Source organism: Acipenser ruthenus, chromosome 49, assembly GCF_902713425.1.
Source record: "Acipenser ruthenus chromosome 49, fAciRut3.2 maternal haplotype, whole genome shotgun sequence".
Lineage (NCBI taxonomy): Eukaryota > Metazoa > Chordata > Actinopteri > Acipenseriformes > Acipenseridae > Acipenser > Acipenser ruthenus.
In genome coordinates, this window is record NC_081237.1 from 4,159,682 (window position 1) to 4,184,708 (window position 25,027).

At 40.0% G+C, this 25,027-nt stretch overlaps 1 protein-coding gene across 1 annotated transcript; it reads left to right on the top strand.

Moving 5' to 3' along the window:
* The first annotated feature begins 1,299 nt into the window (after positions 1-1,299).
* LOC131721850 (tyrosine-protein kinase ZAP-70-like) lies at positions 1,300-24,977 on the top strand. Its single transcript, XM_059014928.1, has 13 exons — positions 1,300-1,485; positions 17,413-17,873; positions 18,623-18,783; positions 19,052-19,190; positions 19,575-19,656; positions 19,776-19,807; positions 20,058-20,097; positions 20,619-20,811; positions 21,356-21,562; positions 21,796-21,988; positions 22,516-22,656; positions 23,390-23,502; positions 24,347-24,977. Exons 2-13 carry the CDS (start codon positions 17,472-17,474, stop codon positions 24,459-24,461), a joined length of 1,818 nt encoding a protein of 605 aa, XP_058870911.1. The 5' UTR covers positions 1,300-1,485; positions 17,413-17,471; the 3' UTR covers positions 24,462-24,977.
* The last annotated feature ends 50 nt before the right edge of the window (positions 24,978-25,027 follow it).

Below are 25,027 nucleotides of genomic sequence, written 5' to 3' on the forward strand. Positions count from 1 at the left end.
GTGCACTAGGGTATTGCAACAAAGGAGACTGTATTTCAAAGGAGACTTCGGGTACAAACATGCTGTGTCAGGGACTGTCCTCTGTAACCTGGACCTCAACCCAGTGACCGGTGGAATCGCTACAAAGACGGTGCTGCACATCCCACTGACCAGGGGGTCTGCGTGTTACAGCTTCCTGCTGTCCACAAAGGGGTCCACTGTGAAAGTGGACCACGAGAGCAGACGTGTATAGAGACAGATATGGGTCCAGAATGGTTAGAACCAGCATGCAAACTCACCTAAAAAAAGATTGGGGCTCCCAAGTGGCGCATCCGGTAAAGGCGCTCCGCGTAGAGTGCAGGATGCGCCCTATAGCCTGGAAGTCGCCGGTTCGAGTCCAGGCTATTCCACTGCCGACCGTGGACAGGAACTCCCAGGGGGCGGCGCACAATTGGCCGAGTCTAGCCGGGCGCCTGCAGGCTTGCCAGTAAGCTGCCCAGAGCTGCGTTGTCCTCCGACGCTGTAGCACTGGGTTGGCTGCATGGCGGGCCTGCAGAGTGAAAAGAAGCGGTCGGCTGATGGCCCACGTTTTGGAGGACAGCGTGTGTTCATCTTTGCTGCTCCCGAGTCAGCGTGGGGATGGTAGCGGTGAGCTGAGCCTATACAGTTGGCCATACTAGACAGGATGTTGCATGTCCATTGTTGAGTTAATCAGCTATTCAGTACAGTAGCCAGCTCTCAGCAATGGACCTGGAGTTGGCGATTTGATCAATGTTCACAGTTTAAAATAGAAACACAGCTATAGAATACATGAGGTCTGCCTGAGCTGCAGGAACATAATATCACTCTTACCAGTCTAGGTGTGTAAGAGATTCTGGAATGCTGGAGACAACTGCAAATCCTTATTGGGGAATAATTCATCCCATCTTGCTGATTGATAGTCATCTCGGAGGTGTCTCTAGGGCTGCCACCTCTGAGGTACGAAAAACCGGGACCTCCGAATGGAAAAGGGGGGCTGTTAAAAACGCTTACTCTTTAGAAATCCTATATTCATCCAATAGGAAACATTGATAATATTACTGATTACGGGATGAATTCATATTTATATGATGTGTCTATTCCAGTAATATTGTGTCCTGATTTATCTAACTTGTGCTCAAACTATCAATCAGCAAGATGGGCTTCTGGAACCCACTGCTATGTGAGCAAAGGAGATGGTAACGTTTTTTAGTTTATCTCATCTGTGGCAGTTTGAGAAGAGTGAGGAAGTAGGTCACGGTTTCTGAGAAACTGCAGAATCTGTCAGTCAGCCCACATCACTTTGCGAGCTGTTACTGATGCCTGCCTGCGCACTCTGACGCCTCGCTGCTCTTGTCGTTGATACATGAAAATAACTTTTTGGGATTCTCCTGCTAGCCTCTCTCGGGACGATACGAGAATCCAACAAGGGGAAAAAACTAAAGAAGAGGTCAGGGCAAATGTTTTAGCCAGCTGTGCTAAATAAAGGTAAGTGAGTGAGTCGGATTAATGTGCATTATCCTCTTATTGTAAGCTATTTCATCATACTCATCAAAAGGTATTATTTATTTCTATAGGTCTACACTGGTACATCTGTGCAGTCGTTTTGCATTTACCTTACCCTATTCAAACTCAGGCGTATTTTCAGTTTTTATTCATTTATATTGAATTCAATCATGCATTAAACCTTTCTAGACTTCTAGAAAATAACCAAACAGCAGCCTAGAATGGTTATTGGATATTAGAATGGATTTATTCAAAACTGTTGAAAACAGGTCCAGTTACCACAGTATTACCATATTGATTTTTCTATGCTTTACTGCACTTTTTATGGTTTTACAAAAGTTTACCGCAGTTTTTTTTTTAAGGGAATTGGCTAACGAGACATTATTAAGTTAAAGAAAACATGTATTCGTTTTGTGAGCTACGGGGTGGAAGCAACTCTGTCTAATCCAATTTTTAAAAAATGTATCTTGTGATCAAAAAATGTTTCCATCAATGCAGCCCACAAGACCGGGTCCTGCATTGCAGGTGCTGTTTAAAAATAGCAGCTTCAAAACTAAATGCAAGTTTGCAGTTAGCCTACATTTTGTTTGACATAATTAGGGTTAATTTCAAATAATCAACATATAAGACATAATTCTGTATATGTGTGTGTGTGTGTGTGTGTATATATATATATATATATATATATATATATATATATATATATATATATATATATATGTGTGTGTGTGTGTGTGTGTGTGTGAACATATTGTAACTAGGTACTCACTGACACATTTTTGATACAGTTCAAAATACATGCATTGTAGATTCACTTTTGTTACAGTTTTTGTTACAATAAAATTATATCATCCAGAAAAAAAAACTTAGTTCCATGTATATTGTTACTGTATGTATTTCCACCCTCACAATCACAGCATCGCATGTGCTAAGTGCATTTATTAAACACATTGTAATTACACCGTTAATGCACCGGTACTTTAAATTGTATCCTGTTTTTATTTTTTAAAACGCGAGCTCGCCCACAATTTCCATGAAAGGAATAAAATAATGTTAATGTTATAAAACACACAAGAAAATCGAAACAGTCTTTTTCCTTCTCCTTCCTACAACATAGTCGTTTCTTGTGGATTTTGTCATTTTTTTACAGTTTTTTTTTTTTTTTTGCACTTGCTTCCAATTCAGGCCCAAATGATGTTCCTCTCAGAGACACAAAGTGTATAACGTGTTTAATTGAAAATACTTTTTTTAAGTTTTCAAAGGCAGATTTTCGAGAATTCTTAGATGAGTTTCCCAGTTATATTGCTGGTTTACATTCACAGGAGAAGCGTGTTTAAATTATGGGGAAAGCTTGCTGAAAAAAATAAATCTTGACTTTCCCTTGAAATTACCCTGCATGAAAACATTTCGAATGTTACAAAACACATAAAAATAACTAAACCACTTAAAAACTCTGAAAGGGCCTCAGTTAAAAAGTCACCACTGTCAAGCACAGAATTATACTTGTGAAAATGCTTAGAGTCTTCGCTATATTATTTTCTTAAAAACATTTTAATTTATATTTATGGTTTCTAAATCACAAGTAAAGCACTTTTTAATTTTTAAACAATACATATTAATTAACATATTTGTTTTTAAGAATACAGTAAAGTGAAGATGCTGACAAAATAGCATTTAAAACATTCCTGGACATGGTTTTGCCACACATTAAATTAATGTCAATACTTCAAAACTGCTGTATTATTCTTTACCTGATCATAAACACATTTTACAGCTGTGAACAATACTTTTAATTATAAGACATGTACATAATAATATTTTCAAGCGTTCGTATGATTTTTGTTTAGACAAATAATTTGTAATGCAGTAATTTAAATTCCATTAGTAACAATATAAATACATTTAAAAACACTTGTTACATTTTTCAAAATCATATAGAATTCATACAAATGCATTCTAATAGTGCATTCAAATCTTATTCATAACATGTATGCAGGAATTCTACATTTGTGATTCTGCTATGCTTTAAGAGCTCAATACAAATTAGTGTCCAATGCATTGTTGAATGCATACAAACTCAGTTGTAATTACTTTGTAAAACATTGCAGTGTTTACTGTGTTATTACATTGTTATTAATGGGACTTAAACAAGAAAGCCTAGTATTTTTGACGAAGGAATCGTGTTATTATACAGACCATAACAGATAGCAGGTGTCTGTTGTAATTTTTTTAAAATACATAATCATTTATGTATGTATTTATTTTTTCACTCTCTACAGCAAAAAGATGCTTAAAGATAATCTTGTAAAAACAAAATGGGTTTCATGGCTCAGGAGTTATAATGCCGTATCTCTTCCATTCAGTATAGCAGGCCTGCTCTTGTTGCTAGTACATCTTTACATGCGTATGTTTGTGGTTATTATATTTCTGCACACATATTTGTGTATAAATACATGTATATATATATATATGTGTGTGTGTGTGTGTGTGTGTGTGTGTGTGTGTGTGTGTGTGTGTATTGTGTGTACATAGATATACACATAAGTGCATGTATTTCTGTGTATACTTGTTCATTTTGTCTCATAATAATAATGAATATTCTGTTGTAAGGTTCCCTGTGGAATGGCTGGGTTTTAAGGGAGGGCTTCATTTCTTTTGTTTTGCTTTTTTGAAGATTAAAAAAAAAGGATAATCTTGTATTATATCTAGTAATAATATAATAATAGTATTATTTTTTTTACTAATACTACTATTGTAATAAAAACATTATTTGTTTGGATATACTTAGCAGCTCTGTCAAAGGTTAAACATGCAAAAATAAACCTAACACAAACAGACACAAAAGCTCAGGAAATGTGTCTGTGTTCATTGTTAAAACTGAAAACAGAGCCCTGCCAAGACGATAAAACTGTGTTTGAAGCATTATCTTGATTTTTCAATACAAAAGATAAAATAAACAAGTCTTCTACACAATACTATCTAAAGAAGAATCCGAGACACGCATCACACAGGGCCGATGCAAAGTGATAACACCGAGAGGCTGGACGGGTAGTGTTTGCTGATTTTTGTCGTTGTGTAATACAATTATCAGAATGAATTTAAAGTGGAATGGCAGCTACTGCAGTTGGAATACGTAGAAATGTGAGGTCATTATTTTAAAGAGTAGCTTTCGATATGGAATTGTTTTAATAGGTGCTGGTGGAGTGCCGTATTATACTGTATCAAACAGGAAGGCCCATCGCGTTGCTAGTCATTCCAGTAATAGAGGCGTTTTTAATTTCTGCACGTTTCATTTGTACAATCTGCTTTTCCTCAGTTCTGAGCATGTCAGCACAGCTAAGCAACAACAGTCAATGCTACTCTTTGTTTAAGTCATTTATTAATTGCTCTTTTAATGAATTGAGAAAGAGCCCTAAAATGGCGCTCGCCTTGCCACAGATACAAATTCTTGAAGTTGCGTAACAGAACTACAAGGTCCCCATCGACTTCGCAGCATCTATTTTTAACAGAGCCTTTAGAAGCTCTAATGTCATCTTCTAATTTCTTTATCGGGTGTTTTGTGCAGCGTTGATAAAGTATTATGATAACCACATTGAGTTCTCATGATGATAAGCCAGTGGGAGGACATACTGTAGAGTCACAATAAAGACCAGTTTCCCTTGCATTGTAACTAGATTAAGGGCCTATGTATGTTTAAGTCCATAGTCCATTGTCATGCCTTATTATTATTATTATTATTATTATTGCATAAGGAATATAGGACTCAAGCACCAGATTCTCTAATAAAATGGGTTTTCAGACCCCATGCCGTTGCTTTTCTGAGCCCCTAACATCATGTGCATGATGCACACATGCTCTCCTGTGGCTTCACACAATTTCCTGCAACATATGTGACTCTTTGGAGCTGAAGCTGCAGTTATCATTTGCTAACGAAATGTTAGCGTTAGAAACGATTTACTTTACTTTGCAGCTACTTAGTAATTGTTGTCACGGTGTGAGTAAGAGGTAACAGCATTAGCTTACAGGACACATTCACACATCATGTCAGGGTATGCTGGAGTTCAGGGTCATTAAGCAGGATAAAAGGAAGAGAGACACACAAAAAAGTGCATTTTCTATTTAATTACTAAAATGCGTAAATCATTTTCTACAACACTAGATGATGTAAAATCCATTGCATGCTTATATAGTACGGATTAACTTGTATGGGATGGTTTTGTCGTCACAATCAAACAAAGTAGCCAGATCTCTAAAATACCCAAATTCTTAAATTCAAGTCATAACAAATAATTTACAGCAATCAGTTTTCAGGTACGTGTTAAAACGTGGTCCGCAGCTCACTGCGCTGGCTCGCACACGCCTAAACAGCTTCCGCTAAGAAAGCAGGGCAACGGCCATTCAAATCCGGTACGTTATGTTGTTTTCAGTCCCTTTTTTAATTGAATCATATTTTGTTATTATTATTATTTGTTTATTTAGCAGACGCCTTTATCCAAGGCGACTTACAGAGACTAGGGTGTGTGAACAATGCATCAGCTGCAGAGTCACTTACAATTACGTCTCACCCGAAAGACGGAGCACAAGGAACTGGGGACCTCCTGGTTACAAGCCCTTTTCTTTAACCACTGGACCACACAGCCTCCAATCGTTTTTAATGCAATATATCATATTGTTCCACCATTAAGAAAATAGAATGTGAATATTTATCATATGCAGTACTTGAGTCTTGACAGCGTACCACTTTCTGACATTACACGGGTCAAGTTGTGATACACATACCACATTCTGACGATGTACCACGCTATTTAAATGCCCCTGCGAGATTAAAATCCGATGCAGCTGACGAAAGACAAGGTCAGATATCTAGCAGGTAATGATATATGCAGCGGGCTTCGGTGTTTGTGTCTTTGAAGACAATTTTTAAATTAGTTTCAGGGTTATATTTTAATCTGGATCTCTTAGGCGACTTGAAATGTACGTTGCATTTTAAAGACCCTACAGTTCCACAACGTACTCAGAACCTGAATGGCTGAAACATTCCCCGAGGTTTATATCATGTTATGTGTGCATTAAAAATGTTAAGTCCAAAACATGTAGCTTATATCACACACTGACTATTTTATATAATTACCAGTATTTCCATTTTTGGGTGCTACTGTCAGGATCCCAAATATCCCAATATCGTTCAAGCAGAGGTGCAACACCTTAATAACAGATCATAGATCAAATTTCCATTCAACAAATTTCCATTGTTAAAAACAGAGCGACGTTTCGGCCAGACAGCCTTCATCAAGCTGTAGTGAATAGACACCGCCCTTGCCATTAAATGCATTAACACATGACCTCAATTAGTTAATTAATGATTCAGTCATTCAAAATGATCAAAATTCAAATAGTCCTCATGATGTTTGCGAACAATACTATTAAGATACAATACAGATATTTGAAAAAACATGTTAGATTTATTTTACTTTATAATCATACCTTTCAATATCACCTTATTCAAAATGTAATTTAATTCAATTTTCCAAACGTATTCAAAGAAATTTGTGGATGTAGATACCCAGTCCTAAACACGACCCTTACAGATACCCTGACAAGTCCATGCTGGAGAATTCCGAACACATTGCTCCTGTATCCTTTATCTTTCATAAAGTGCCCTCGTCTGAACTCTCACAGCGGTCACTTTCAGGAATGCCCACTACGCTGGATCTAAGAGAGGTTTTTAACTATAAAATTGATTTTCTGTTTTGCTTGGTTAAATCCAGTTGTTTTGCAGACTCATGGCTTCTTATTGGTTTTGTCCGGCTGTGCATAAATACAGCAGAGTCGTGTTAATCCGAACCCCGCTGGTCCAAACTGACCTATCATCTGAATCGTGATGAAACGCACGCAGATTGCAGCCGTAGAAACATCATCATAATTCTGTGATGAGTGTGCAAAACATTTACAGTTGTCTGTGCATGTTTAATTCAACTAGTTACTGCTGATTTCTGATGAAGTATGAATAAACATAAAACAAAGACTAGACAAGGCATTTTAACAATGGAACAGATTCCAGTACAAATCAATTGAGGTTGGTTTTCATTAATCCGAACAATATTTTCAGTTTAACTGCATGGTTACACGTGCATTGTACAGGATCTCCACTCTTTACATAGCAAGAACAAACAGAAATATTAAACGCAGCCTGGGCACGCTTTCTGGTAGTCGGTGGCACAAACATTTGCCAGGGAGAAAGAGTCATAAAGTAAATTTAAACTGAGTGTACTATGCAGACTCCGAAGGAGACACCCAATGTGAGTTACCAGACTTTATTTTGGAAAAGGTGCAGCATGTGTATTTAACGTAACACTTTTTATCATCATTGTTCACCTGTTAAGAGCTTTCTGATCGTGCAAGACGAGGCACGGAAAAGACATTGCGCTCTTGCACTGTATAAACCAGCGGTGTAGTTATAGATCCACTCACTCAGACACACTAACCTAGAGGTCAGCAACATGGAATAAAATGTGGCAAGACGTTTTCCTCTGAAATATAACGGGGTTACATGTGGACACTTCCATCAGAGCCAGAAAAGAAAGCCGAAAGTCATAGTGTTCAGTCACGGGTCTAATCCTGGGATTCAGTTTGAATTATGGAGTCGCTATCCTTAAAAAAGTACCAGACAGCCATAACTATGAGAACCGTGTGGAATTATTTAATGGTAACGCTACATTATAAACAAACCAAAAAAAAAACATTGGTTATCTTTGTCACAGTTTGTTTTTTGTTTTACTGCTTGGTATTTTTTAAAAAGCGGCTAATTACACATTTAATCCTAGGGTAAGTATAAAGCTTTTTCTTTTTGTTTTGCTTTTTTATAAGCACATTACTTTACTTTTTCTGCATTCCATGTTGCCTGTGTTATATTTTTAAACATAAATGTGTTTATTTAAGCAGGACAGAACCCTTGAGATATACATCTCGTTATCAAGGGGGTCCTGGCAAGAAATAACATTATAACATCCACGGCAAAAAAAGAGACAAAGCATTCAACCAGGACAAAAGCAATTTAAACAGCCGTAAAAACAGAAATACAAAATAAGAACATGGAAAAATAGAACAATTCCTATTTGCATGACTCTGGTCATAGGATTTGCAACCCTGGTCAGATTTAAAATATTTAGGAGTGATTTCAAAATGTATTGCGAAGAGGCCGTTTTCAAGGCAATGAATTCCAAAGATGAGATGCCTGACGTATAAAAACACTTTGGCCCGTACTAGATCTCAATTTGGGGATTGTAGGGCATAGATACAGTTATGTGTCTCTAACAGACGTAAGGTAACTTGGAGCATTTCCAGCGTACGCCTTATAAACTAAACACAAAAAATGACATTCACAGAGAGTACAGTGGGGCTGGGTGTAACCTGCAAAATCCTGCAGCACTATTATAGATGGGAACCAGCTTTATCAGAACTGTGTTGGATGCAGTCATGTATACGGAATCAGCATAGTCTATTACAGGGAATATCGTTACCAGTTGATATTACCTTTAATAGACCACGCATAGATCCCATCGTTTTGATATTTTTATTCATGCCGTAAATCAGTGACTTCTTAATCTGTACTCAGTAGGATCCACTAGGAGAAAGAGGATTTGTTTTACGAGCGTCTAATAAGATCACGCTCAGTCCTGCAGCAACGCTAATGCTCTGATTGAAACGAGCAGCTATTGTGGGAACAGTTAAGAAATGTCTTCAGCTCAGTTGGTCTAAACAGCAGCCGATCTGAACACCAGCCACTGAGGCATTTGAAATCTGAGCATCACGGTTATGAAAATCCAACATCCAACACCGTGCATGTGAGTGTCTTCAGTACATTTCCTCAGGGAGGGATCCTACAGCGGTTTACAGGTCAGATCCCACACGGATTTGCTCAGCTGAATAGATCCCCTGATGAAATGGGGATGATGAAATGATACCGCGGCAAAAAGGACGACACAGAACACAGCCAAGCTAAAGTAAGGGTGTTTCATCTTTTAACACATGTGGGATCTACATTTATAAATATTTCAGTCTCTTTTGAGGTGTATAGAAATACCAGCTTGTCCGAGAATGTGTATGTTAAAGCCATTTCCTCCTTGGATTTCAATTTGGAAGTCTGGCACAAACCCCCACGGCTCTGTGTAAAGCAGAATCTCTTTTATTGAAGTGAAGTGCGTGCTATAAGGCAAATATTGCTTCAACACTGCTTAGCGCTGAGAGACCAGTGCCTGGTCACAGACCAGAGAGATGGTGGACTGCAAATAAAACACACACAGGGAAAGGTTCTGTATAGACCTTGTTTTTTTATATTTTGTTGTCCTGCTCTGTATATGTCTTGCCCCAAGATGAGAAAGTAATTTAGTTTAAAAAGTGCCCTGAACCACTTTGTTTTGATTTAATAGCATTTGTTTGTGTGGGTGTACTGCTAACACACTGCCCACACCCTGGAACTGGGTTTTTGAAACCACGGGGGCATGTTAATCACACAAAACAAGCATTCATCAGCGCATGGCACTGCAGTAGCTTACTTTGCTCAAACACAGAACCAACTCAAGAGGGCATTTTAACTGGAACTTTGGCCACCCTGTACCATTTAAAAAAGACCAGAATTTGTTTTTCGAAGCTTGCTAACTTTACATTTCCAGAGTATCAGGAATATATTTTGTAAATAATGAAATGCAGTAGTGTAAAATTAAACATAGAACTGGTCAAAACGCAACTTCCTTCTGAAGTTAAAGGCAGGCTTTGTTTATAAATTAGTTCTGCGTGGGCCAGCAGCTATACTGTGATCCACAGCACAGTGATCCATTACACTTTGAAGCCCGCCTTGGAACTTCTGATTGGCTGTTCATACTTCACAGTTAGAAGTGATAGGTGGGTGTGCTGTCATTAACAAATAGGCAGCGACACTATAATAAGGCTGCAATGTAAAATGGAGGCCTTGAGAACACGGTCATAGATGCACAAAGAAATAAGCCATTTTGTCTGTAGTAAGACTCTAGAGCAGGGGTCAACATGAATGATCTCAGCAGTAGCGGATCTAAATAGCGCCGCCTTTAACTCTATTTGAATCCTGCTGGTGTTTCTTATTTACCACCCTATTCATATCTCTAGACTTAGAGAAATACATTTTTTGGGGGCTGGCCGCTGATTAGATCATAAAAGGAATCTCATTACACATGTTGCTGTGTGGAGTAGTTACTATTTAATTACATGTGTATTTACTGCATGAACGGGTCTAGAAGTGGCTGTTCAATTGAGCACCACCAACTGTTTAAATATTATAAATAGGGTCACATCTGGCATTTAATTTTATTAAATATATAATATATGGATGAGTACTATAATTGCGTCTCAGTCCGTATGAAAAAAAAAGTCATAATTAAGCGACGTGGCAACACATCAGCAATTTCTAACTTTCCCAACCATTTTTTTTTTTCAATTCTCTGTATTTTAAACTGCTGACTTTGTTATTATTTTTAAAATTCTCACGCCAGAAGCCAGCCTGCAGAGAATTGTTCATCAGAGGCCAAGAAAGCAAAAACACAACAAAGAAAACAGCCTTCCATGTAATCCTTGAGGAATCCATATACATTACAAACAATAACACAAGGGGCTGAAGTGAATCATGTGAGGTTATGCTTGCATCTCATGCAATTATAATAACCTTGTAATTTACTGCAGCCCAGCTGTTGTTCTATATAAGGATGAGGGGAAGGTCTCCCTGCCAACCTTTTTGTGCTGGAATTAATGATATAATCTGGCTGTTTCAGCCCATCAGACAGGTCATTATTGTACTGGTAGCTAATGGGACTTTAAAATATTGAACTCGTTTTAAAGTGCTACTTTACATTTCAAGCAGCTGATGCAATCCAAAATATAACAGCATTAATATCCAATACAAAGGTCATTAACGTAACTGTTGATAACTGAGTTACACGTAGCGGTGAAATTATTCTTAGCAGTTACCTGCGGTGTAAGTCACCATTGCTGATTTTGAAAACCAGGCTGAAGCTGGAGGCTTATTTTTAATGCATGCTTATAGTTTTGATTCAATTCTAGAAACTTCTTTTGGGTGTTTGTTTCCACACGATTTTTCAACCCCCAGTTTCACTTCCTCCATCGAGAAACTCTAAACGTCCAATTTCCAATTCATAACGTCAATGGCATGTAACTTGATGCATACTAGGTAGGATGTTCAAAGTGATGAGCTATTGCAGGGGAGCGGGTCCGAAACGGGACGGGACGGGACGGGACGGGACGGGACGGGACTGGGGGGGGGGGGGGGGGGGGGGATTTTAACGACTTGTTTGCCTTATAAAGTATAATTTGGTGCACAGTGAAGTTCATGCAGGGGGTGACGTACATACACAGAAGATGTACTGGCGTTTTCACAGATACTCAACGGTGATCGGTTCTCAATGGTGACTAATCTGTCTCCACATCTTACTCCATTGTAACATTTTAAATTAATGCGACACTAGCCTTATAGCAGTTTTTAAAATGTACCAAATAACAAAAACTGTGATGAACTGTGTGCAATTTCTTTCATGCTAACACTGTTTAAAATGGCCACATGTTGATGGAAACAGGCCAAATTCGGTTAATTCATGCGAGCGAACAAACACAGAAACAAAAAGGTTTTAGCGGTGGATAAAAAAATGTATCCTTTAGGATAAACGATGCTCACAAATGCAATGGAAATACTTTACGAGCGGATTTTATGAGCTAGCGCGTAGTGTGTTCAGTCATACGGTGGTACGTTTCCATCAAACTTTTTTCTAAGCTAAAACTCATGCGAAAAAAAAAAAAAAAATTAGCTCGACAGCCGTGATGGAAACAGGCCAAAATCGGTTAATTCATGCGAGCGAACAAAATAAAAATAAAAAAATAAGTATGTTCTATTGGGACGGATAAAAACGTGTCCTGCACGATAACTGAAGCGCACTAATGCAATGGAAATACTTTGTGTGAATTTTATCAGCTAGTGCATAGTTTTTTTCAGTCACATTGTGGTATTTACGTGGTCAACGCAACACAGCACTGGGGACTTAATTAGACGTTAATGGCACGTTAATGGCACATAATTATGTATATTTTAATATGTGTATATATATATATATATATATATATATATATATATATATATATATATATATATATATATATATATATATATATATATATATATCGCAAAAGTCTACTTGAACCCATAACAGCAGTCGTATTCCATGTCCGTTTTTCGTTAAGTAGCCTATAGAAAAAACTACAAAGCAGTATGTAATTCAATATGTTAACGTAACATTATATTCAACAAGTTATATTGGACTTTATGAAGCAACACTGGTTAATTCTGTAGGGTGACGCAAAACTTTTGGCCAGATATAATTGCGGTAATTGAACTTAAATAACACATATCACAAGGACATGATCATATATTTTGTCCGTTATTATTACGTACATTTAATTATAATATAAAATAAACATACCTCATAATGCTGTGATAGCATCATTATCGACGCACTGTCTCATTTAAACCACACCATTTTCTGTACTTTATCATTATTTTGTTAATTTTCCAAACAACTGAATATGGCTGCGCTTATATTTTCTGCATTCCAGTCTCCAGATATTTCTGGCAGATATGGCCACTTCTATATATATATATATATATATATATATATATATATATATATATATATATATATATATATATATATTCCTTATTGATCAATTCAGTCCAGCAAGAGTTTATACGATAGTCTAGCGAGTGAATAAAAATTGATGGAAAATTATGCGATGACCATTTTTTTAAGCGCGTGACGTCATTAGTAGAGCTGTTTGTTTGCTAGAATCCAAATTTTGCAAGTTCGCTAGAAATGTGTTCGCTTTGTTGAAACAAGATAGTGATCTGTTTGTGTTGTTTTTTTTTTGGTACTATAAGCATAATTCAAATGTAACAAAAACATATCAATGAATACTTTTTAGTATCGACTGCTAAAGCACTGTTTATTTGCTGGTCATCCATTTATATATAAAATATCTTTAAGAAAGCCAAACAAGTAGGATCTACAGTAAATACTGCCATAATTGAACGTGTTTGTACAGACGAGTGTACTGTTGGATGTTTGATTTTCCATCCACTGCCCCTTTAATAATTGTGTAAACAGTGACGATATTTAGGATATTTAGATCTGTATAGATCAATTGAATATAACATCCTGTCAAAATCCCCCAAAACAGGCAATCATAGCGTTTTCATAATCATAAGAATGTGAATCATGATGCCTGATGGCATTGGTTCTGTATTAAGGGTTCACATGAAGCTACAGTTATATGAAGACACTGCTATCAGAATTGGTGTGATTAAATATCCTGGTAATCCATTGGAGTACCATGGCACCATATCTACAGCACTCAGTGTGCTACCATAGCTGCACCATTATGCAATATGTGTCCAAATCCATTGCTGGCAATGCTGCGGCCTGGTAATGGATCCACACTGGGGTTCAGTGATTGGTTTTCAAAGTGATCTTTCTGCAGCTTTTCTGTAGCGGCCCCCAAAGGATGGATATCAGTGGCTTTGACAAGATCTTTTTGATGAAAGATTTCCTTTTCAGCGTTTCTTGTTAAACGCTCTGTGGTGTGGAGATAGCTGCTGCGTCTCTGGTCAGCCCGTTTGCGTGCGGCTGTGCGGGGGCTGTTCAGATTCCAGTGTGGGCACCATGAAACATCTCTCGCCAGCACTTGTGGCTTCTGAAAAGCCACAGGTGAACTAAGAAGCTAAAAAAAGCACAAAGAGCAGTAAAATCACAACCTAGATTCAGACACGGGACACACAATAGCCTTCAGCTGTTACATGTCCCCTGATCCACAGTAACTGTGCAGTTTGCCATGTGTTTGCACAATGTAACTCAAGCAATAGCTTTGATAAGATCCCAGACCTCCAGACATCATGTCGAATCCAGGTTTTCAGAGGGTCTGGTAGTTTACAGAATGTTAGTATCATTAGAGGTAACTTGTGTGTAGGGTTTTTTTTTTAGCACTGTGGAATTTTAAAAGACTTTCCATGCAATGAAAGTTGGTGATGTCTGTTTTTGAAATGCAGTTCTTAAAGACGTAAGCGATTGCAGGCTAATTCTTTGACCTATTTTATCCTGTTACGACCTCAGTTCACGAAACTGAAGGTAGAATTTCCGAAATACAGTGAACGTTTATTTTCCAGAAACAAATAATTCAAAATAAAAAAGTAAAACGGAGAAGGCAGCGATGGCCGTGCTCCGAAAGTAACTTCTGATTGCGTAGGCTTGCAATAGCATCAGAGCTGTGAATCGTACAGAGTATCGCACTGCTGCTTTCAGGTGGATCCTACTTGCCCAGACAGCTGGTTTGCCCCAACCTTCTACCTCTTTACAGTTATGGAAAATCAGATTCTGCTTGCTAGCATCCTTCCAGCAACCACAAAGCAATCAGAGGTGACGTGGCATTTGGGTTTGGTATTAAGAGGTTTTTTTTCCACTCTTTATCAACCCCATCACCCTTTCCCCCAGAACAGCAAATGTTTCTTATATCTCTTGATGAAACTGAATTATTTTTTGGTTGTTTTTTGGAAGATGCGTATATTTATGTGCACTAATTATCTACGTATTTATACAGAGTAGACCATCAACGCCATACAGGCATTCATGGAAAGTGAAGGATCTTATAACCGTTGCGTATGCTATATGTTTTCACCAAGACATTTGGTAAACCAGAAGTTTTTTTGAAAAGAACAGACCTGAACACATTGAAAAAAAACTTCTGGTCATTATTTAATAAGTTTCTTTCAGCATTTCTAAATAACAAAATGAATGATGGTTTTTGGCATTTTATTTTATCATTGTTTTTGTTATTTTGTATTTTTTAAAAGCCGCTAGAAGCATAATATGTACATGTAGTATTAGCGAGAATGTTAAGAGTAGGTTTAAGTTTTGGTTGAAGGAGTGGAGAAGGGGTCCCCGACTGGCAGAAGTGCAGCCGCACGGTGCTCAGGGTGAGTCATACAGCGCAGGTTCACGTCCTGGCTGTGTGGAGTAGGCTTGTCTTCGCTGGGTACTCTGAAGGGAGCCTTGCATTGGCTCTGGTGGTCCCGTAGGTTAGGGAGGTAAAACCATCCTGGACTGTTTCTCCTCATCGCTCTACAGCGAACCCTGCTGGCCAGACGCCCAGTGACATCTGCTCTCGAGTTCCTGGGTGAAAAAGGAAGCTGGCTTGTTCGTGCGATTGGAGGACGCCCACTGAATCAAGTTGAAGGTTGAAATGTTTCCAGCTACAGTGCTGGTGTGATTCGATAAAAACAAGTATTGCATTGCCGGATGCCACTGAGGGTATGAGGCGTTGCAGCGTGCACTGAGTCACTGGTGTGGTGAGCTACTAACAATTTAACATCAGCAATAAAATGCATTATTATCGTATAGAGGCGTGAAAGTACTTTGCAGTGTCGGTTAACACTTTCTTTTTTTATGACTAGTTTACCTCCAAGACTAAAACAATCTGAACTTCATAAAACACCATAAAAAAGGATCAACTCAAAATGTTCTTCCGCAATGGCCTTTGCATTTTAATTACAGTGATGATATCCTTCTTGTGCAGAGGTCAAAGGTCATCGGTTGGACGGTCCAGTTTTTAAGTGTCTTTAAATACAGTGCTAAAATGACTGCAAGTGTTGCAGTTAGAATGATAATGACTTTTAGCACAGTTTATTAGTATGTCCTAAATTGGTAATTTTCAGAACCCCTGATCAATGATCCCAGCTATGCCACTGTACTGAATCAGCGACTGCAAATGCAGAGGATAGAATACTCTAGGAGTAAAGTACTGGTAATAGCCTATGTCAATTACAAAATATTTCATCGTCATTCTTCCCAATGGAATATCATAAGAACACAGCTATTCCATTGGAAGAGATTTGCAGCCCTCATTTGGAAGTTTAACGTACCATGGACTCTGATTGGCTGATGCGGTTTAGAATTGCCAGCGAACGTTCTAGCAGCGCACCTGTGTGAAGCGCTGGCAGGAGGACCTCATGTTCAGAGCTTCCTGTTGTGGTTTCCTGTAGACGCCGGGCTGGGGGTGTATAACTGCACTCAAACCTGCTCGACACAGCACTGCGTCAGCACTGACAACAGCGTGTGCTCGCTCCTTCTCAAAGGAACCTGTGTGCACTTCCACAAGGAGACCTTGAGTCTGGTACATGGCTCAGATGTTTCTCTTCAAAACACTGGAGACACAACAGGGCAAACAAATGAGTCATATTTTAAATTAGCTCAGAAAGCGAAAGAGATATACATCTGAGCTGCAGAACTTGAGGGAATTTTCAACAAAATGTAGGAATGTTTCTTTTGATGCCTATATTAAGGTATCAAACATAACCGCTGTAAAAAGGTGCTTATGTGGAGAAGAGCGTGAATGTTTAACATTTTTACAAAAGGAGTAGCAAGCAATCCTATAGGGCAGTGTTTCCAAACTGCTGTTCCCAAAGGGCCCTGACACCTGACAAAGCAAGTGAACATTTTGACATCAGCGCATTCATACCAGGGATGGAAATAAGACTCCTGTTGCAGAGCAGTTTGATCCATTCCTGATTTTACTATGAGTTTAATAAGACACACCTGTGCACTGTGACTCATCTCAATCTCGTAGTAAAACCTGGAATGTGTGAAACTGTTTTGCAATAGGAGTCTTGTTTCCATCCCAGCCTACATTTCTAATCTTCATTTCTGTAGGACTCTGAGACAGCTTAAGGTTTGTTGTGAGTAATAGTAATAGTAATAGTTTCATTTTCAGTGTGTTCTGAAGCCGTGGGAAGCTCACTGGGTTTTTTATCTGCTGTTTCTGTTGCAGGTTTGGAAGCAGCAGTCACTGTTCAGTGCCACACACAGGAGTCTCACAGGAGAGCTGCGATGCCGGACCCGGCCGCGGACCTGCCCTTCTTCTACGGCAGCATCAGCCGGCAGGAGGCGGAGGAGCAGCTAAAGCTGGCGGGCATGGCGGACGGGCTGTTCCTGCTGCGGCAGTGCCTGCGCAGTCTGGGCGGGTACGTGCTGACGGTCGTGTACGACGTGCGCATCCACCACTACCCCATCGAGAGGCAGCTGAACGGCACCTTCGCCATCGCCGGAGGCAAGGCCCACTGCGGCCCCGAGGAGCTCTGCGAGTTCTACTCCAAGGACCCCGATGGCCTGGTGTGCACCCTCCGCAAGCCCTGCCTGCGCCAGAGCGGCACCCTGCCCAGGGCCGGCGTCTTCGACAGCCTGCGTGACAACATGCTGCGCGAATACGTGCGGCAGACCTGGAATCTGGAGGTAAGGGTCTCTCGTTTCGGAACCGGTGGAGGGGGGCATCCTTCAGCAACGCTACATTTAGCTGAACCCGTACAGGCAGTTCCCATTTAAATATAATGAAGAAAAATTAAGAACAAGAGGAGACCATCCAGCACATCAGTGGTCTTCTGGTTCCTGGATGCTGGTTGATCTAAAAACATTGTAAAGCCAGCTTGAGAACTCAATGATGCGGTGCCATAAACGTGGCTAATGAATCGATTCTCTGTCCTAATTTCCAACTGTGTCCTCTGGTCCTGGTTTCTCTGCTGCGCTTCAGGTATTGGCTAGGGTTTCTCAAATTGTTTTTAGTCCAGTTGCTCTTCACTGGATTCTCTCCACACTGACCTTTTTGTATTGCTCTCTCACCAGTGCATTATGCAACCTCATATCATAACCTTCTATGAATTTGACAGAGCCATGGCTACCCAATGAATGTTGTCTAATGCTGATTCTGATATGGGACCATGATGCTGCAATCGATGGCCAATCTGGATTGGGTCATACCGTCATGATACCATTTATAATATATTCCCTTTCTATTCTACCAATGAATGGATTGGAAATACCCTGAAAAAACCCTGTAAATGAATATTTACTGCAAACGTTCTGTAGCATAAAGGGGAGCACTGCTGTTTCCAGGAGGGTGTGCCCATCCCTGCTTATCTCCTCTTGAGATGGGATGCCGTTTCGTTCTTCCACAAGGCAGTGACGACGCGGCTCTGTTGTTTCAGGGGGACGCAGTGGAGCAGGCCATCATCAGCCAGGCCCCCCAGCTGGAGAAGCTGATTGCCACCACAGCCCACGAGAAGATGCCCTGGTACCACGGCTCCATCACCAGAGAGGAGGGTGAGCGGAGACTCTACTCCGGAATGCAGCCAGACGGCAAGTTCCTGTAAGCAGGTCCTTTTATTCCCTCTGCATGGGGTTTTATTGGCTAAACTATAAGTCGAGTAGACAGATGTCATGGCTAGTGCCTCCTGGCTGAAATGTTTGCCCTGTATGTGGTGGTTTGATATCCCTGTGAAAGCTGTGTGTGAACAGCACCCATCATTTTGATTAGTCTCTTAGTCTACATTGGCATCCATTCTCATCCATTGCCACAATTCCAAAGGGCTTCCTCTGCATTGGCTAATGCTTCGAGGTCATTGTTCTTTCCTTAGAATAAGAGATCGGAAAGAAGCAGGGACATTCGCTCTCTCGATGATGTACGGAAAATCAGTCTACCATTACCAGATCATCCTGGACAAGTCAGGGAAGTACTCCATGCCTGAAGGAACCAAATTCGATACCGTGTGGCAGGTAGAGTAACACACAACAGCCCACAGCTGCTCCAGTATGTGGGCAGCTTGCTCCAATCTGAACCCGAGGCTTTGTCAACCAGTCTGATTGAAACTGCTGAAAACAGTCCAACAATGCATTCAGCTTGTCCCAATCTGGCAGGGCATTCACTCGAACTTCTCGTGATAAGATACTCAACTCATCTGTTTGTTAGATTCTTTCCTGTTTCTTGCAGGTTTTCAGATTGAGAATGTGGATGTTTTTAAATATCCAGGGGTCCGGATTTATTCTCGGTTAACTGAAGTGGGACTTAAGTGGGGCCGTTAATTTGAGGATAAATTGAACAAAAAAAAAAAGATGCTTGAATTAAACAATAATCTGTATTTCTCTCCAACGTGTTTGCAGCTCGTGGAATATCTCAAGATCAAACCAGACGGATTGATTCACACGCTCATGGAGCCATGCACGAACCCCAACCACGCAACTGGTATGCAAACAGCCATTTGTTTCACCTGTTTCCATATGAGAACTGTCATATAAATTAATGTAAAATTAAATGGAGTTTAAGGACAAATGAATTGATTTCTGTTTTTTTTTTACTTTCAGTCATCCCAACTCCAAACGTACCCACATATAAAGTGAGTTTCATTTCTCTGCTTCCCCAGCTGTTGCCTGCTTTCCACACCTAATGCTTAAAAGACCGCCTCCTGGTGGCCTTGTGTCATATTTACACAAGGGCCTAAAGCTGTAATAACTATAGGCTTTACTATCACATTTCTTACTACTTATTAACATGAGCAACCAGGTTCTCTTGACTCAATACCAACTAGTGCATTCCCTTGTAAAGCACTTGTTTTCTCAAACAGCTCTGGTTGTTTTTCTTTACAGAGACCTGCAGGTCATAATGGATACACCCCACCACCAAAAGGTGAGTCTTTTATTTTGTTAGTTTATTGCATTTGATATTCTAGAACTACAGTGGTACCTCTAGAGTCATGTGACTCCGTGGACTCACAGCTGACCCACAATTACTAGCCGTACCACACTTGTGTAAGAAATATCACTTCTATATAAAAGTGAACACATTGGGATGTAAGAATTAGCACATTTGCTCTGGGTAACAAATGTCAGTGTTGCAGGGGGTCATGTTGTACAGTTACACTCTGGTGTACCTGATGTACTTAGAGGTTATTGTCCATAACTATACCTATAATTAAATACTAAAAGAAACTTGAGAAGCTCAACGACAAACCTTTCGACTAAAAAGTATTTTTCTTTTAGTATATATAAACAGAGAGCGAAGATCGGGCTGTCAGGGTTGAAAGGTCACATTGTCACGTGATTTGAATACAATAAACTTTCACATTTGCAGCTACTTACTCTGAAATGTTTTGTGCGCACCCACCCACCCACCCCCCCCCCCCTCGTGCCTTTTCTGTGCCCCTGCAGCTCCGGAGGTGCCGAGCGGTCAGCGCCCGCTCCTGCCCATGGACACCAGCGTGTACGAGAGCCCCTACAGCGACCCCGAGGAGCTCAAGGACAAGAAGCTCTTCCTGAAGAGGGAGCAGCTGATGATCGACGAGGTGGAGCTCGGCTCGGGCAACTTCGGCTGCGTCAAGAAGGGCGTCTACAAGATGAGGAGGTCAGACCCACGCCATCAGCTCTCTAATTCCACCGCTCTGTATTAATCCTGCTGGTGACAGTGCAGAGCCACTTATTAACATACAATTAAGAGAACATGGCTTCCCAGTGCAGACCATGAATATCAAACGTATTCTATTAATTAAAATAGACTTTGAAAGGTTTGGGTGTAACGAACCAGAGGCTGGTTTCACAGACCCCTGTTGTCACTCATCTTGGACTAGCTAATGTTATTTAAGGTAAAGTAGACCAAGACTAATGCTGATCAGGGTCTGTGAAACAAGCCATGAGAATGGTAATTCAAAAATGTTTCAAAAATACAAAGTTTTGAAACATAAAAAGTATAGAGTAAACTGGCTCTTTCAGTCCCTTCCAGTCCTTCTTTGAATTGAACCTAGGAGTTAAAATAAATAGATAAAGACCCGATTAGAACCAGATCCTTGATTAAGGACCCTGTACGAAGGTCCCATGAGTAGCGTTGGTTTCAATAGTTCTGTAACACAGTCCCGGAGTCTGTCTGACTGGGTATTGTTCCGGTGCTGCAGGAAGCAGATCGACGTGGCGATCAAGGTTCTGAAGAGTGAGAATGAGAAGGGAGCGAAGGAAGAGATGATGAAGGAGGCGGAGATCATGCACAAGCTGGACAACCCCTACATCGTGCGCATGATCGGGGTGTGCGAGGCGGAGAACCTCATGCTGGTCATGGAGATGGCATCAGGGGGTCCTCTCAACAAGTTCCTCTCCACCAAGAAGTGAGTGGAGGCTACAGAGCCGGGATATATGGGTTTTATATTAAGAGGCTTTTTTTGGATCACAAAGTCTACAATTGAACACAATTTCAACTATGGTATTTGAATGACAGTGTACAGTAATTTTTGTGACAGTATACTGTAATGTTTGTGACAATATGCTATAGTGTTTGTGACGGTATACTGTGCCAGTATACTGTAGTCATTTTCATTAACAACCACCCCCCCCCCGCCAGGGATCAGATCTCCGTGGAGAATGTGGTGGAGCTGATGCACCAGGTGTCCATGGGAATGCTCTACCTGGAGCAGAAGAACTTTGTACACCGGGACCTGGCTGCCAGGAACGTGCTTCTGGTAAACCAGCATTACGCCAAGATCAGCGACTTCGGCCTGTCAAAGGCCCTGGGAGCCAATGACAATTACTACAAGGTGAAGGCCCATTGTGTCATTTGTGTCCCCTCTGTGATTTTATATAGAGATTGTTTTCAGCTCTTAAACAGATGCAGATTTCAAGTTAGCTGTAACATTTTATAAGTAACTTGAACTCTGCAACTGTTTAAGAGCTGAAAGCAATTGAAAAGGTCTAATTAAGCAAATGATCTGTTCAATGAAGGGTCTAGTTAACTAATTGAGAGCTCAGTTGGAATGAAAACCAGGGGGTCCCCAGGATCAGGGTTGAAAACTACTGTACTAACTCCCACAATTGCACACCCCCTAGTGGTCATTTTTAAAACCACTTCTGAAAATAAGCTTTTGGGAATCTTCGGAAGCATTAGTTTGCAAGCCTGGTTGATAATGGTTTAAGAGGAGACAACAGCAATAGGATTACAGACAACACAAAGAGGGTTGAAATGAAATGTTACGATGAAGATGGTCTGAAGTGAGCCTAGCCAGGGCACTTTGCCTGCCTCAGTAACCAGGGGCTGACTGCATTTCTTCCCTATTGTTGTCCCCAGGCTCGTTCCGCTGGAAAGTGGCCTCTGAAGTGGTACGCTCCGGAATGCATCAACTTCCACAAGTTCTCAAGCAAGAGTGACGTGTGGAGCTTTGGGGTCACCATGTGGGAAGCCTTTACCTACGGGCAGAAACCCTACAGGGTACAGCACTCAGTCACACGACTCCTACAGCACTGCACTGAATCTATCCTGCAGCCATTGTCATAGGAAACACAGCACTGTGAAAGCAGGCTGAAATGAGTGTATGGATAGCGTGTTGCAGCGTTGCAAAATGACCAATTTACTGTGCCAGTCTTTTATAAGGGTTATTTAAGGACATGGTGCCATTATCACACTATTAGTGCCATTATCACACGATTGGTGCCTGCAGTATACACTACAGTAGACCCATGTTTGTGACTTGTTCGGGTACTGATCGTAATATTTTACATATAAATATGCACGTCTTTTAAGAAAACAGTATGTTCTAGAAATATATTGAGCTTTGTTGCTGCAGCTGCCATCAGTTAGGATTAGCTATAGTCAACTGTCCCACAATATTATATTTATATTCTATTTTTATATACATGTTTATATTTATATTATTTTAGATTTGTTATATTATTATATTTGTTTTCATTGGATATTTTGTATATTCTATTTATATTTTTACATTAATTGTTATGTTATTTTAATATGGATTTTTAGAATATTTTTATATATATATATATATATATATATATATATATATATATATATATATATATATATATATATATATATTTTTTTTTTTTTTTTAATGATTCATCTTTACAAAATGCCTGAGAAACACAAACAAAACAGTGGAGGAGGCACTCAAAGGGGCTTCTCGTTGATTATGTGTGTGTCGCTGTAGAAAATGAAAGGGCCGGAGGTGATGCAGTTCATCGAGGCTGGCAATCGAATGGAGCGCCCGTCCGTGTGCCCGGAGGAAATGTTCGCCGTCATGACTGACTGCTGGATCTTCAAGTAAGAGCTGCAGCCGCTGTGTCAAAGTGACACTGTATGAATAATAATAATAATAATAATAATAATAATAATAATAATAATAATAATAATAATAATCTTATTTCGAGTTATCATAATTTATCTCAGCATCTTGACATTTAAACATTGAGATCCTGAGCTAATCTATCTTGTGATCTCGACACTATGATAAAAGGTAGTGGAAATAAAGCACAGCAGTGACATCTGCTGGTAAACACAGGAATAACCACCCCAGGTTGTTTACATTCCACAAAGTAAGTTTTAGCAGAAAGGACCATTTTTGGAAGTAAAACTAAGAACAAATATCCCTCCCAGTCGTTGGATAACATTCGGAGTGCCACTGAGTTTGTGAGATGTCCTGCTTCATTCGAAAATGGGACAATTATCTGTGTTCAGGGATACCAAGCAATCTAGAGACAGAGGTTTAAGTGGGTTTAAAAGGGAGCTGAGTTTGACTCAGTCCCTCGTTGCAAACCTGCCACAGAATTAGTTGAGTTCAGCATTGAGGCTGGGTTACAATATGACTCCATGAACACCAGGACAGTTCAGGCTTTCCAAACTCCCAATGCAATGCATTCTGGTACATTTTACCTGTCTCAGGGGTCCCTTTCACAGCAGGACTACACTTCCCAGAATACATTGGGGTGTGTGTTGAAAAGCCCAAACTGTCCCAAACTGTTGTAGTGTACATGCAGTCATATGGTAACCCAACACTGAGGTGCACTTGCTCACAGAGCTTGAGAGGGGAAGCTGTACCATCGCTGAGCTCTCTGGCCCGTTCCATTGTCGACCATGCCTTTATTTATTTATTGATCTGATCTTTCAGGTACGAGGATCGCCCTGGATTTGTGGATGTGGAAGCCCGCATGCGAAGCTATCATTACTCCATATCCCAAAAAACTACAACGGAGGCAGAAAGCAGTGAGGCTGCGCCAACTTAGAGCAGCGTTTCTCACTCTGGGGCACCGGTTTCACTTTGAAGAATGAATGCAAGACAGAGATAATGAAAAACCGAGAACTGCAAACGCGCTACATTTAGTTCGTTGAAAATAAGGGATTCTATAGGCTTCTGTCTTAGCAAGCATTTTCTTTTGAAAATGAAACAGCAGCATATCATCAGACTTGTACAGCAGATTCATGTCAATGACATGAACTATTTGCCATGCAAAGGAAGTAGGAGTTTGGGGTATGAATCATGATTTGTGTAAGGTAAAAGAACAGCTTGTTTATATGGGAGTGTTATAGTGTTGCCAGCTTGTGCATTTATCTCATTGAACTCTGTATCTTGCAAAACAGTTTATGTTTCCCACCTGTCCAGTGCAAGTTTGAACCCTTTTGAAAAGATTGCATTGACCTGTTGATGGTCAGAATGGCCTTGTTTGATTCTTAACTGTTTGTGTGTTTTGAGTTTTTGGTTCCTGTCTACTATCAATAAAGACCATATGCTGATTGTTGAAATGTATGTAATCTTCCCATTCCAGTCTACCCAATAACATGTCTCCACATT